This window comes from Meles meles, chromosome 1 (assembly GCF_922984935.1).
Source record: "Meles meles chromosome 1, mMelMel3.1 paternal haplotype, whole genome shotgun sequence".
Classification (NCBI taxonomy): Eukaryota; Metazoa; Chordata; class Mammalia; order Carnivora; family Mustelidae; genus Meles; species Meles meles.
In genome coordinates, this window is record NC_060066.1 from 165,538,621 (window position 1) to 165,553,594 (window position 14,974).

At 42.6% G+C, this 14,974-nt stretch overlaps 1 protein-coding gene across 13 annotated transcripts in view; it reads left to right on the forward strand.

Annotated features, from left to right (window-relative positions):
• The first annotated feature begins 2,956 nt into the window (after positions 1–2,956).
• The window catches only part of DOCK7 (dedicator of cytokinesis 7), a 220,722-nt gene continuing 208,704 nt past the window's right edge, over positions 2,957–14,974 (forward strand). For 6 of the 13 annotated variants that reach the window (XM_046006274.1, XM_046006297.1, XM_046006312.1 and 3 more), the window contains exon 1: positions 2,967–3,303. In XM_046006274.1, coding sequence (XP_045862230.1) covers positions 3,266–3,303 — 38 coding nt within the window. In that variant the 5' untranslated portion in view covers positions 2,967–3,265. Of the gene's footprint in view, positions 3,304–14,974 lie in introns of all 13 variants that reach the window. The other 7 variants (XM_046006260.1, XM_046006266.1, XM_046006289.1 and 4 more) reach the window with 3 other exon arrangements.

A 14,974-nucleotide genomic window follows, 5' to 3' on the forward strand; every position in this document is an offset into this window, starting at 1 on the left:
CACCTTATGTCAAATGAACATCTTGGTGGTAGTCTAGTCTTTTTTTTTTTTAAAAGATTTTTTTGATTTATTTGACACATACAGAGAGAGAGAGCACAAGTAGGGAGAGCAGCAGACAGAGGGAGAGGGAGAAGCAGGCTCCCACTGAGCAGGGAGCCTGATGCAGAACTCAATCCCAGGACCTTGGGAATATGAACTGAGCCCAAAAGAGCGGCTTGCTTAACTGCGCCACCCAGGCGCCTCGGTGATAATTTAGTCTTAACCTGATGCTGAGAATTGATGCTATCTAGAATTTATATGGACCTTCCTCAGTTTTTCCTGTGTTAGCACTTAAACAGAACTGTTTACTCGCTTATCTTTTCAGCCAGTCTCTAAATTCTTTGAGGCCACAAAATGTCCTTTTACCATTGTTTCTCCAAGACCTAGTGCAATCAGTTTACTAAAGGAAGGCTTAGATAAAGACTCTTTCAGTTGCTAACGCAGAACCCGCAACTCCGATTAGTTTATGCAAAAACCCAAGACCAAAGGAAAGCAAAACAAACCTCAGAGCCTTATTAATTCCTATAGCTGCAAAGTCCAAGGTTCAAGTCATATTATAAGGAGCTCACCTTTCTCCATTTTTTACTTTCTTCTCTGCGGTGTTTGACTTTACTCTTAGGTAGGCCTTTAGATTGTCCCTGGTGCAGCAAACGCAATTTTTAGCTCTGATTGGGCCTGACTGTCTTGGTTTGATCCATATGCCTTTTCCTAAACCCATCACAGAAGCCAGGGGAATATGCTGCTCTGCTTGGCCAGACTTAGGCCACGGGTTCATCCTTGAAACTGGAAATGAGGGCATCAGCGTCATAAAAGTACGGTGGATTGAGACTGGTGTGTGTGTGTGTGTGTGTGTGTGTGTCTGTGTCTGTGTGTGCATGTGCAGGGTTAATATGTGGAGCATGGTACTGGGAAGCCAAAGGAATTCCATGGTCATTCCCTTTGTTGAACTCCGTGCATTTCCCTGAATTTGGACCCTTGTGGGACATGGATATCTGCCCATACTGGGCTTGCCTGTGACTGCCAGCTCTTCCCTGAGGTGGGGGCCACCACTCCAGCTTGGAGTATTTCCCAGGCTCTGTCTACCCTGCTTACAGTTTGGTCCTGCTTGTCCTCTTCCTGCTCTAAACGTTCCCAGCAAGCTGCACAGTGCATGCAATGTCCTTTCAGACACTTTGGCAACTAGTGAGTCATGTATACAAAGAACCATTCAAAGGCAGAATGTGGTCAGTTCTCTAAGAGAGTAGTGAAAAGATGTTTGGAGAGCAGAGATAAAGGCGTACAACATCTGGCTGGGAGCATGAGAGCAGACAAACTCTTCAGGGTCTATCAAGCACCCAGGACAAGTTTAAGTGTAAGCTGAATAATGATAATAACACTGACAGTAATAACAGCAGCTAGTACATATAGGGCTTACCATATGCCAGGCATGTTCTAAGAATTTTATGTGAATTAACCCAATGAATCTGCCCAATACTTTTTAAGTTGGTACAATTATTCCCCTCAGTTTAGAGTCAAGGTTAAGTAACTTGCCCAAGGTCACATAGTAAGAAAGTGACAGAATATAACTGGGTTCCTATCAAGCAGTGTCTTAAAGGCCAGGTTACAGTGTTAGACTTGACTTGATTTTTTGAGTAGCTGTTTCATCTTTCCCAACGGACTGAAACTCCCTGGCAGCAAGACTGAGTTTCGTTCAGTTTTGTGTTCTCTAGAATATCTAGGTGGGCTATACATTCAAGCAGAAGTTACACAAAAATCCTCTGTAAGTAGACTATCTTTACTGGAATGTACATTGTTATACAAAATATGCCGTCTTCCACAGTGCTTAGAAAACTAGACAGGAAGTTAGGGATCTGACTAATTGAGGCTTTCACCCCTGACTCAGTGTGTGACTGAGCAAATGGCTTTACGCTACAGATTTTCCAACTGTAAAAGAGAGGAAAACAAGTATCCATCGTACCTCACAAGGACACAGAGAGAACATAATAAAAAAAAAATACACATAAATCCTTGCAATACTTGAGTAAAGGTACTACAAAAAACAACGATTATTTTTCCTAGCTTCACCACAACACAAGTAATCAGCAAATATGCATTAGGAACTACATTCTACATACTATGGGATTACAACAGAATAAGTCATAATTTTCGCTAGTCCCTGTTTTATAGGATTTAACAGGCAAGATCATTTTGAGTGGTAAATATATAGTTTATTTAATAGAACATCAAAATGGTAAAGTACATTAGAGCTCATCTGGTCTAACATTTATAAATGGAAAATGAGATCCCAAAGGGAGAAGTAATAGTCTCAGGGAGCCTATTGTTAATGGAGAAACACTTATCTTCAAAGAAAAGGACTAGGCTCTGGGTTTGAACTTCAGCTGAAGAGGTTACTTACCATATGTGTGACCTGGGGCCAGAACTTAGCTGCTCCGAACAAATTTCCTTGTCTCTAAAATGGGCATAATAAGAACTTACTTCAAAGAGCTGTCGTGGCGATTAAGATCACGCCTGTAAAACTTTCATCTGTGTCTGGCTAAGCACCACAAGTCAACTATTCTTGTTACCTCTGTAGGAGAAAGGTCTTTTTTAGCTCTTTTTCTACAAGAAAAACCATTCTTTCTCTGGTCAGACCCCATTCACAAGGTCGGAGCAGAACAGAAAGTGCTTTCAACTGCTCGGAGGTGGGAGCAGCAGGAACAAGAACCAAGAACCCAGCCATCCTGGGCGTCCAGAGCACAGCCCCCCTCGCCAAAAACCATCTTCCATTTCCTCCCCTTCCTTTTCGGGAAAGCCAAGCTCCCCCCACCCCCCTCCCCGACGCGTTCTGTAATCTTATTTTCCTGCCTCGCCAAGTTGCTGGCCCCTGCCTGGCTGTTCTCTGTGTCCTTCGGTTGAGCGAGCCCCGCGGCAGCGAGGCGGCCCGGACTGGCGTGTAGCTCCCTCCACGCCCCATTCTTCCCCTAGGCTCCAGCCTGCAGCTGTTGAGTACCGAAGCCCGGGCTCCCGCAGGGATTGACGCGCCGGAGGGAGGAGCGGTTTCTTGCTGCGCGCCTCTCAGGAGCATTACGGCAGGGCTCGTTCCCGGCTCCGGCCGCCAGCCCCAGCCTCCCCGGTCCGGAGCTGGGACTGGCGGAGGCCGCGAGGGAGGGAGCGCGAGCGAGGAGGCACGCGCCCGCCGGTCCGCGCCCAGAGCGCCGCCGCCGCCGCCGCCGCCGCCTTAGCAGCCATGGCCGAGCGCCGCGCCTTTGCCCAGAAGATCAGCAGGTAAATCTCGGGCGCGGGGCGCGCGGCCGCCGCGGGAGGAAGAGCCGGGAGTCCTCCCGAGCCCGGCCTAGGAAGCGGGTGGGTGTGGCGACGCGGGCGCCGGGATCTGGCGGCCTGGTCCGCGGCTGGGCGGAGGGGACTCGCGGCTGTCGCGGGTGTCGCGGAGGCCTCGCGCCGCCCTCCGACCCCGGCCCTCAGCCCGCGCTGGCGGCCGATCCTTGCCCGGGGTCTCAGGGAGCCCCCCACGCCAGCGCGCCGGCCTCCGCCGGCTCCTCGGCGGCCCGGGCCTGGAGTTTCGCGGCGGCTTATTGCAGGGCGGGTGGGGAGCTTGTCGGCTAGCCGATCGGCGCTCCCCAAATTCTTTGTGTCCCCACCCCCGGGCTGGCCGGGGGCCGCCGCGGCGTCTCGCTCCCTCACTCTCCCCGCCCACCCCCGTTTGCCCCCTGGAGGGTGTGGGGGTCCGCCCTCTTCTCCTCCCCAACAAAAGATTCGGCGCGCGGCGGGCTCCTGGCCGGTGGGAGGCCGCCCCTTCTTCACGCCTCCCACCCTTCCCGAGAAATCGAACAGGAATCCTCTTTGCAAGCAGGGGCCAATTCGAAGTGGGCTCTCGCACCCAGAATCTAAAACATATAGTCACAATGAAAAGTTGAGAGCTTGTGGTCTGCACCTTGTGTGTGCAGCTGCCGAATCTTGGACGAATTGTAGGCTGGAAGCTTGATCTTAGAAGCATGTGAATTTAAATGTGCGCCTGTATTTCTAATGGCACCAGACGAAGATGGATGATAGTGTCCTTATTATACTGGCCCTTTGACTCACGTTTTAGGAGTCTGGAAGGAAGCAGGCGATCACGGTTGAGATTTCCGAACCTTTTACCTGCCTGTGGTGGGTAGGTTGCCAGAACCCAAAATTGAATAACGGCGGGGGATTCTAATATTTGTAGAATTTCATTCTGAAATATTCTAATGTGTAAGACGCCGGACTGTTGGTTTTCTTATGATGTCCCAAGAAAAGAAACGTTCGAATGCATTACTTTTTTTGACAATTTTATCTCTGTGGTTCTGTATCTTTTTCGTTTGCTGATCTTTCTAAACGATTTTTGGGCCGACCAAACGGGTTCTTAACTGCCTTAACTTCCATAGCGTTACTCTGTTGTGGCACGTTTTTCATTTAAAACTAACAGCTTTTTGATTTAAGCTTTGTGCTTAATTATTCTTACCTTTTGAGCTTTAAAACATTTAATTTTATCCTTAAGAGGCAAAATAGCAAGGGGTACCTGGCTGGCTTGGTCGGTGGAGCATGGAACTTTCGGGTTTGCGGGTTTGCGAGGTGTTGGGTGTAGAGCTTATTTTTTAAAAATCTTTTTTTTTTTTTTTAAGATTTTATTTATTCATTTGTCAGAGAGAGAGAGAGAGAGGGAAAGCACAAGCAGGGAGAGCAGCAGGCAGAGAGAGAAGCAGGCTTCCAGCCCAGCAAGGAGCCAGACTCGGAGGGACTCCATCCCAGAACCCGGGATCATGACCGGCGTCTAAGGCAGATGCTTAACCGACTGAGCCACCAAGGTGCCTCCAAAATAAAATCTTAAAACAAAACAAAACAACAAAGAGCAAGTGCTTAAGAACATGTGCTCTGGTGTCATACTATGCCATGGGTTCAAATCCCAACTGTTAGTTTTCTTTTTCTTTATTCTTATTTATTTGAGAGAGAGAGAGAGGGAGAGCATGAGGGGGGAGGGTATGAGGGAGAGAGGGTAGGAGGGAGAAGCATCTCGGCTGAGCAGGGAGCCCAATGTGGGACTCGATCCTGGCACTCCAGGATCATGACTTGAGCAGGAGGCAGTCGCTTAACCACCCCAGTCACCCAGGAGCCATGACTGTTCATTTTCTAAGTTGGTACCTTGATCAATCTTAAGTTATAGTTTTGGCATCTGGAAAATGGGTACAGTACCAGTACTCTGTTGATAACATTGTGAACATTAAGTGGCAAAATTTGTGTGAAGTGTTTAGCACCGTGCATAGCCTTTAGTAGCTATCATGGAACAATTAACAATTATTGGTATATTCTGGGGAGTTGTGCTAGAATTAATAGGAAATTACTACTTTTTTTTTTTTTTTTGCAAAATAACTGTCTTGTTTCTGAAGGCAATGCCATTGAAAAAATGTATTACTTGACATACATGCTTAGTATTAATTTCTTTTTAATAGAACCAAGTTTCGCTGAGAACATGCGTTGATCAGGAAATTGCACATTAAGGAGTTAGATACGAATATATATCATACCTGTTCTTCATTTGCAGAGTTTGTGCTAGGATTAGACAGAACAAAATACAAGAAAAAAAGAAAGTTTCACAAAATAATACAAAATTCAAAGTAATGAGCCTTGTAAATTTGTCAGATTAAATAAAGCAATGGAATTGAGATATTCATTGATTGGAGAAATAGAGGAGGTGACTGGTGATAGATTAGGTATGTAAGGCGCAGAAGACTGAGTCTGGGATGACATCTACGTTTCTGACCTGGGCGACCACGTGGATGATGGAGGCAGTCATTGAGATAAAGGTGAAGGAGAGGAAGAAGGGATTTGAGGATGGGAAATGAGGTGGGAAGGAGATGATGATTCAATTTTGGACATGTAGATTTTGAGGTGCGCATTGAGCATTGAAAGAGAAATACTTATTAGGTTGTTGGTGAGGTTTAAGATGCAGAAGAGAGATTGGGCTGGAGGTAAGTAGATTTTGGGAATCATCAGCAGGGAGATTGTTACTGAAACCAGAGGAGTAGATGAGTTAGTATGGGAGGAATGTGCAGATTAATTTGGAGGGAAGACCAAGGACAGAATTGTTATAGATGATGAATTACTGTAATTGAAAGGTACTTTCATTCTTGTTATCAGATATGGCCAAATAATACTTTTATTTGTTTATTTGAGAGAGAGCACAAGCAGGGGAGGGGTTTGGGGGTAGGAGGGTGAGGGGAGGGCCAAAGGGAGAGGGAGAAGCAGACTCTCCACTGGGCAGGGAGCCCAAGGTGGCGCTTGATCCCAGGACCCTGAGATCATGACTTGAGCTGAAGGCAGACCTCAGCCGACTAGCTACCCGGGTACTCTGGCTGAATAATACTTCTGCATAAATTCTTCTTCTGCTTCTTAGTTTCCTACTAGAGGAAGTATAGCACATACTCTGGAGATAAACTGCTTGGGGTTGACATCCTAGCACTGGCCCTCATTGAATAAACTTGGGCAAGTTACTTTACCTCACGTCTGCCTCATTTTCCCTGTCTATAAACTGGGGATAATAGCAGGACCTACCTTATAGGGTTGTTATAAGAATTAAAAAGTCGGTTCCATTAAAGTGCTTAGAACAGTGTTTTCTATATAAGTGTCCAGCATCAGTTATTTTTTATTGTTACAATATTTCTAATGTGGTGTAGGACCTTTTCTTGGAAGTGGTAAGTCTTTTTGTGATGTGCATATATGAAATTTGTTGCTCTGTGAATAGCCTGTTGCTGTTTGAAACCGTATTTTTCTCCTTTTAAAGCTTTATGATTGTCCCAAAACCTTACTTTTAAAAGATTACACTCATTTCTGGCTCAGTCATTTCCTAACCCTTTGCATTTAGTGCTGTTACTTTTTGAGGCCATGATTTTGTGATTTCTCAAACTTTTTATTTTTTAGATTTAAAAAAAGATTGATTTATTTACTTTGGTGGGGAGAGGCTGGGAAGGGAATCTTTTTTTTTTTTTAAGATTTTATTTATTTATTTGACAGAAAGAGATCACAAGTAGGCAGAGTGGCAGGCAGAGAGAGAGAGAGACAGAGAGGGAGAAGCAGGCTTTCTGCTGAGCAGAGAGCCTGATGTGGGGCTTGATCCCAGGATGCTGGGATCACGACCTGAGCCGAAGGCAGATGCTTTAACCCACTGAGCCACCCAGGCACCCCTGGGAGAGGGAATCTTAAGCAGACACTGTACTGAGCTGGAGTCCTATGCTGGGCTCCATCTCAGGACCCTGAGATCAGGGACCTGATCTGAAACCAAGAGTCAGAAGCTTAATCCACTGTGCCACCCCATGTGCCTCGCTATTTTTTCACTGGTTGTACTGAGCTCTTCATGGAAAAGCAGCACGTGTATTTTGTTCATAACAGTTACTGCCTCTTGTTTGTTCCCCCTACTTTTGGAGGACAAGGCATATTCATTGTTAATTACCCATTTTTTAATCATACTGTAGCATATGATAGGTATAATTTGTGGAGTGTTGATTGTAGATTAATGATTTTGTTTGGATTATTTTGTCCTGTTACCAGATACTCAGCAGTAATGATGAACATTTGGATACACTTAAAGCACTTTTTACTACATTCTCATCTTTATTACCTAGAGAGGCAGAAGAACATAGTAAAAGAATGTAGACTCCAGGTCACATTGCATGGGTTGAAATTCTGCCTATACCACATAATAGCTATATAATTCTGGGCAGTTGCTCTGATCTCCCTGTTTCAGTTTTCTCTTCAGTAAAATGGGGATAAAAGTGTCTCTTTGTCATCATGAAGATTAAATAAGTTAATACATGTAAAACACTTAACCTGTGCCTGAAACATAATAAGCGTTCAACAGATGTTAGTTGCTGCTATTATTATTCCTATATTATTTACAATGATTATTATTCCCATAATCCAGATGAGGAACTGAGGCCTACATCTCATGAAATTATTTGCTCACATTGGGACTCAGTCCCCAGTTCTCTGATTTCAGATCTTACACTTTTTTAAGTTTCTGTATTCTTTCTGTACTATATATATTGTATTTCTTTCTGCAAAATACTTTCTGGGGTAGTTCCACATTTTCTAACAGTGCTACCATTAGCATCCCCAAAGTTATTTCTTACCTACTTAATCTTTCCTTTGTTAATTTGGTATCATTTTGTTGCCTAAGAAGCAGAATTTAATGAAAGGCTTGCATCAGATTTTTATTTTTGAGGAAAATCTTAACATGAGTAGGATTTCCGGGACATAGGCTTATTTATAAGCTCTCTCTCTTTTTTTAAGTTTTGAATCTGTGCATAACTCTGGCTGTATAGGCTCAGTCTTCCATTCTACTTTCTTCACTTCATTATTAAATAAATTCTTCCCACATAATATCATCTACTTCAATGCTCCCTATTTCATCACTTTGGCCTTCTGTTGTACTCATCTCACTAACTTTTTTTTTTAAAAGATTTTATTTATTTATTTGACAGACAGAGATCACAAGTAGGCAGAGAGGCAGACAGAGAGAGAGAGGGGGAAGCAGGCTCCCCGCTGAGCAGAGAGCCTGATGTGGGGCTCAGTCCCAGGACCCTGGGATCATGACCTGAGCCGTAGGCAGAGGCTTAACCCACTGAGCCACCCAGGTGCCCCTCATCTCACTAACTCTTAATGCTGAATGTCTAACCTGTTTCTTGTCCCTGAGAGGGAGAGCAGAACAGTGCAGAGTTGAACTTTTAATAATGAATGTCTTCTCATTTGCAATGAGGTTTACTCTAAATCATTTCTCTTACTAATGTCTTTGTTTTCCTATCCCATCTTTTACTGAAAAGTTCTGGATCATCGAACATGAGTCCATGATAACCTCAGCACGCTGCTGTTCCTGTATGTCACTTAAGCATCTTCTCCTGAGCCTGTAAGGTATCCCTTCCCTAAAGTTTACCAATTTTTTTCGTCCTTTGTACCCTATTACCTTGATGCCTCCCTCAGAACCTTGATCTCATAATTTTTCCTTTCCTTTCTAGCATCTTCAATATGTTTCTTTTTATGGATGTTTCCCTTAACCCATAAGACTTATTATGCCTTTTTCATCATAAAACAAAGAACTATTGAATCTTCTGCATTTCTAGCTGCCAACCAGTCATTCCTTTCTTCTAGTCACATTTCTCACATATATGTGGTGCAGGCACAGCCACTTTCTGCTTGTTCTTGTCAGTCCTTGGACCATATGGCTGTGCTTCCCAGGGTACTTTATGTGTACTTGAATTATGGAATGCCTGGAGATTAGGAGCCTTTGACTTTTTTTCTTCATCACTGATTTCATGAGCTACTGTTTTTTGGGTTTTGTCTTTTTAATTTTTCTTGCCCTCATCCTCCGTGACATTTCCCCCCTACTTTATATACTGCTTTTCAGAGATCTCTTGGTTGTTCTGTGTCTTTTTATATCTAGTGTCAGACACAGAATCTTTTGTAAACTGGACATGTAAAAATTGTTTAAGGGCACCTGGCTGGCTTAGTGGGTTAAACCTCTTCTTTTGGCTCAGGTCATGGTCTCAGGGTCCTGGGATCTAGCCTCACCTTGGGCTCTCTGCTCAGCAGGGAGCCTGCTCCCCCACCCCTGCCCTGCCCCCTGCCTGCCTCTCTGCCTACTTGTGATCTCTGTCAAATAAATAAATAACATCTTAAAAAAAAAAAAAAGGGATTGTTTAAATGAATGCTACCCTGTCCCATTGGAGCATCTTTTATTATCTTGCTTCTAGATGACCTCAGTGGGCCAGAGCTGATCTAGTCTCTTACCTTCTGTAATGCAAATGTGTTACAAATGAAATCTCCCTAAAATACAGCTTTTATCATGGCGTTCTTTTGTTCAAGAATATTATAGTAGCTTCCAATAGTGTTAAACCCAAACTCTTGCTTGCATTTTGAAGTCATCTATAATCTGGTCCTTCTCTTGTTGATTTATTCCCTAGCTTACATTTTGGACCAGTCGAACATTTTCCTTGTACCCTCACAAATGCTCTGTTCATTTCCAACTCTGTAACTGCACGTTGTTTTTTCTTTTTGATCTATCCTTTCTTTTTTCTAAATCTTACCCTTTTCTGTGGACCACTCCAGTCCACTGTCTTTACTTTTGGGATAACCATTTCCTTGGTTTTCTTTTTTTAAGATTTTATTTATTTATTTTAGAGAGAGACAGAGACAGCACAAGCCGGGGGAGGAGCAGAGGCAGAGAGGGAGAGGGACAAGCAGACCCCTCACCTGCCCCTGAGATCAGATGCTTAACTACTGAGCCACCCAGGCCACCCCCATTTCCTTGATTTTCTCTATTCTTTTCACCTATGAGTGCATTTCTAAGTAAAAGCATTTTTTTTTTGTTTTTTAACTCATTTGACTATAATCATATTGTTTTTTTTTTTTTTTACTATAATCATATTGTATATTATATTTCTTTTGTCTTGCTTTTGTTCAAAATTAACCTGTGAGATTCATTCATAATATTACAAGTAGTTGGAGTTCATTCTTTTTTCTTTATATTATTTCATTATATAAATATACCATGATTTTCCATTCTACAGTGGATGGGCATTTGGATTGTTTCCAGTTTTTGGCTGTTAGAAAGAATGTTCTGTGAACACATCTGTACATATATTTGGGTATGCGTGTGCACGAATTTCTCTAGGGTATACTCAGGAATGAGATTGCTGGTCCTTAGGTATTCTTTGTTGCTCCTCATAGCACTTTTATTTATCATGGAGTTTATTAGGTAATACCAAACTGTTTTCTTAGATAGCTGAAGAAATATACACTCCCATAGTAGTGTTGCTGTACCTAACAGACATCACTTGTATTGCCAACTGTGTCATTTTTGCCAATCTGATGGATGCATGCATGATGCTATCTTATTATGAAAGTTTTGATTTGTATTTACTTGATTACTGTTGAGATTGAGCTCTGTTTTGTATGGGTATTGACTATATGAATATACTCTTATAAGTTGCCTATTTAAATTTTTTGCATTCTTCCCCTTTTTTCCTTTGTATTATTCTTTTTCTTATTGATTTGTTTGAGTACTTTATATATATTCAGTGTATGAATCCATTGAATGATATTATGTGTTGCAAATATCTTTTCCCACTCTGTGATTTTTTTTTTTTAAGATTTTATCTATTTATTTATTTGACAGACAGAGATCACAAGTAGGCAGAGAGGCAGGCAGAGAGAGAGGAGGAAGCAGGCTCTCCGATGAGCAGAGAGCCCGATGCGGGGCTCGATCCCAGGACCCTGAGATCATGACCTGAGCCGAAGGCAGAGGCTTTAACCCACTGAGCCAGTCAGGCGCCCCCCACTCTGTGATTTTTTTTTTTTTTTAAAGATTTTATGTATTTATTTGACAGAGAGAGATCATAAGTAGGCAGAGAGGCAGGCAGAGAGAGTGAGAGGGAAGCAGGCTCCCTGCTGAGCAGAGAGCCCGATGCGGGACTCGATCCCAGGACCCTGAGATCATGACCTGAGCCGAAGGCAGCGGCTTAAACCACTGAGCCACCCAGGTGCCCCGCCACTCTGTGATTTTTTAAAAAATTCTCTTTATGGAGTCTTTTGAAAACTAAGTTCTCAATTTTGTTTTGTTTTGTTTTGTTTTCTTAAAGATTGATTTATTTTAGAGAGAGCAAGAGAGTGTGGGGAGAGGGAGAGAGAGAATCTCAAGTAGGTTCCATGCTGGGCATGGAACCTGGCTTGGGGCTCCATCTCATGACCCTAAAATCGTGACCTGAGACAAAATCAAGAGTTGAATGCTCAACGGACTAAGCTACCCACGCTCCGCAACTAAGTTCTCAGTTTTTCTTTTTCTTTTTTTTAAAGATTTTATTTATTTATTTGATGGAGAGAGAGAGAGAACCAGAGAGCACCAACGGGGAATGGCAGAGGGAGAAGAAGCATCCCAGGATCCTGGGATCATGACCTGAGCCAGAGGCAGACACTAAACCAACAACCACCCAGGAGCCCCTAAGTTCTCAGTTTGAATATACTTTTATCAGTTTCTCTCTTTTTCTCTTTTTTAATGGTTAGTACTTTTGAGGTCTTGTTTAAAGAATTTTTGTTTTTTTTTTTTAAAGATTTTATTTATTCACTTGAGAGAGAGTGATAGCAGAGAGGGAACTAAAGCAGGGGAAGTGTAAGAGGGAGAAGTGGACTCTCCGCTGAGCAGGGAGCCTGATGTGGGGCTTGATCCCAGAATCCTGGGATCATGACCTGAGCCAAAGGCAGACGCCTAACGACTAAGCCACTCAGGTGCACCTTGTTTGAGGAATATTTTCCTACCCTATGGTCATTAAGATATTCATCTGTATTAACCTTATAGTTGCATCCTTTATAGTCTACCTGGACTTGATATGTGTATGGTGTGAAATTTTAATTTTTTTCCAAATAGATTATCCTTTCCTCATTGACCTGCCCTACCACCTCTATTGTAGATTGTGAGTCCTCATTTGTGGGTCTTTGTCTGGGTTCTCTCTTTTGTTCCGTTGGTCTGGTTATACATATTTTCGCCAATCATAAACAATTTTATTTATTTATTTATTTTTAAAAGATTTTATTTATTTATTTGACAGAGATCACAAGTAGGCAGAGAGAGGAAGGGAAGCAAGCTCCCTGCTGAGCAGAGAGCCCAATGCGGGGCTCGATCCCAGGACCCCGGGATCATGACCTGAGCTGAAGGCAGAGGCTTTAATCCACTGAGCCACCCAGGCGCCCCTATAAATAATTTTAATTATCATAAGTCTTGGAATTTCTAAGAAAAATTAACTTCCCTCATCATTTAAGAAAGTGTCTTGACTTCTCTTAGCCCTTTGAATTTCCTCAAATATTTTAGAATCTATCAAAAACAAACAATCTCTATCAAAAACAAACAATCCCCAAATCCTATTCAGATTTGATTGGGATTACCTTGACTCTGTATATCAGTTTTGCAGAGAAATGATGTCCTAATAATAATAAATAATAATAAATAATTTTGTATTATAGTATTGAGTTTTTAAGCCTTGATCATGGTGTATCTCTTTATTTACTTAGGTCTTCTTTATCTCATACAACAAAATTTTATAAATTTTCTCTGTAAGATTCATGCATATCCTTTCTAGGTATATAACCATTTTGTATCCAGCTATATACCTTGCTAAACTCATGTCAATTCTAAAAATGTATCTGTGGCGGACACCTGAGTAGCTCAGTAGGTTAATAAGCATCTCTCTGCCTTTCGCTTAGGTCCTGATCCCAGGCCATGGGACTGGGTCCCACATGGGTCTCCTTGCTCAGCAGAGTGCTTGATTCTCCCTCTGCCTGCTGCTCCCCCTGCTTGTGCTCTCTCTCTGACGAATAAATAAATAAAATCTTAAAAATAAATAAATAAAGTAAAGTCAAACCTGAAAGTTATTTAAAAGATGTATCCATGAATTTTGTATTTTCTATGTCATCTGGTCATCATGAATTTTTGTCTCTCCCCTTCCAAACCTTATAGTTGATTTACAGTTTTGTCTTGCTGTATGGACAGTTATCTTGTATTACTATGTAGATTATTACCATTTCTGTTTAATGTTGTACTAATACTGAGCATCCTCCTTTTGCTGATGACCTCAGAGGGAAAGCTTTTTATGTTTCTTAACTTCTTTAAGCCTAAGGGTTGCTTTAAGTTTTTTTGTAGACACCCTTTTAATCTGAGTTGCTAGAAAACAGAGACTAAGACAAGGATTAAGAGTTGAGGGTTTATCTGGGAGGCATAATCCGGGGGCAGCAAGAGAAAAGGGAAGTGAGGCAGAGATGGGAAACAACTAAGGTGATACCTTATCTTCTTGGCCACTGCTTCTTGCTGCGGCTGGGGAGGGACTGTCTGGCAGGTATCTTTGGACATAGGAACAGTTTCTCCAGTCCGTAGGTAGGAGTCTGGACGAAGATTTATCTACCTGCTTTTGTCTTGCATCCTGCTTTCCATCAACAGCTCCTTCTCCTGAGAGAGTGAACTTCCCTCCACTTCTGGGTTGGTCATATGCTTTGGCAAACATCTAGGTGTGTCACTACTTTCTCAGTGGTTTTTTATGGAGGGGACTTTGTGGTTGCATTTAACAGAAACACCATTCAGATTAATTTGCTTATAACTGAGTACATCAGGTGCCAGGATACAGAGGGTATGAACAGCCTCTTCATTTCTTTGATAGATTTTCCACTAAATGGTTGCAATGAGAGCTGACAGCCCCAGGCTCAAATCTTACCATTTAGGTCTGGCAGGAAACACTCAGACATTCCGTCATTGGTTTGGCTTGTGTCACATGTTCCTGCTTGAACCAGTTACTGTGTTTAGGGGCAGTGGGGATGCTGGCCATTCCTGTGTCACATGTCATTCTCCTTGGCTAGAGGACAGATGTGATGGTGTCATCCCCAGCCAGTCTCAAGTAATGAGTTCCTTGCCAAAAAGAAGAGGTTTCTAACCAAAAGAAAGAGGGGGAAGGCAAATTCTGGTCACACCAGAACTACTGGTATTCTTTAAGATTGGTCATTGTAATTTGTTCAGCCTCACTGTAATTATTTAAATATCTAGCAATATAGTCAGTTGTACTACCTGTTAAAATTTAAATGTAACTGGTGAATACAAAGATATAAAGAAAAGCAGTGTAATGTGAAGCAACTGTGGATCCCTGTTCCTTAACTTTAAGTTTAGTTCTGATCTTAATAAGCTCAGCTCTCATGGGCAGTTGGCTTGGTTTTCACAGTCTGGCTTTCCCAGGCTTCTTTCTGTTGTGGTTCTGCAGCATCATGAGGTGTTTCTCATTTGTCCTCTGTGACCAGAAAACTGCACTCATCAGCCATTTAATGATTTTAATAAACTTTGCTGAAGATGAGGGATTGTGGTAAGGAGGCTAAGGGTGTAAGACTTTCTTTGAGACTC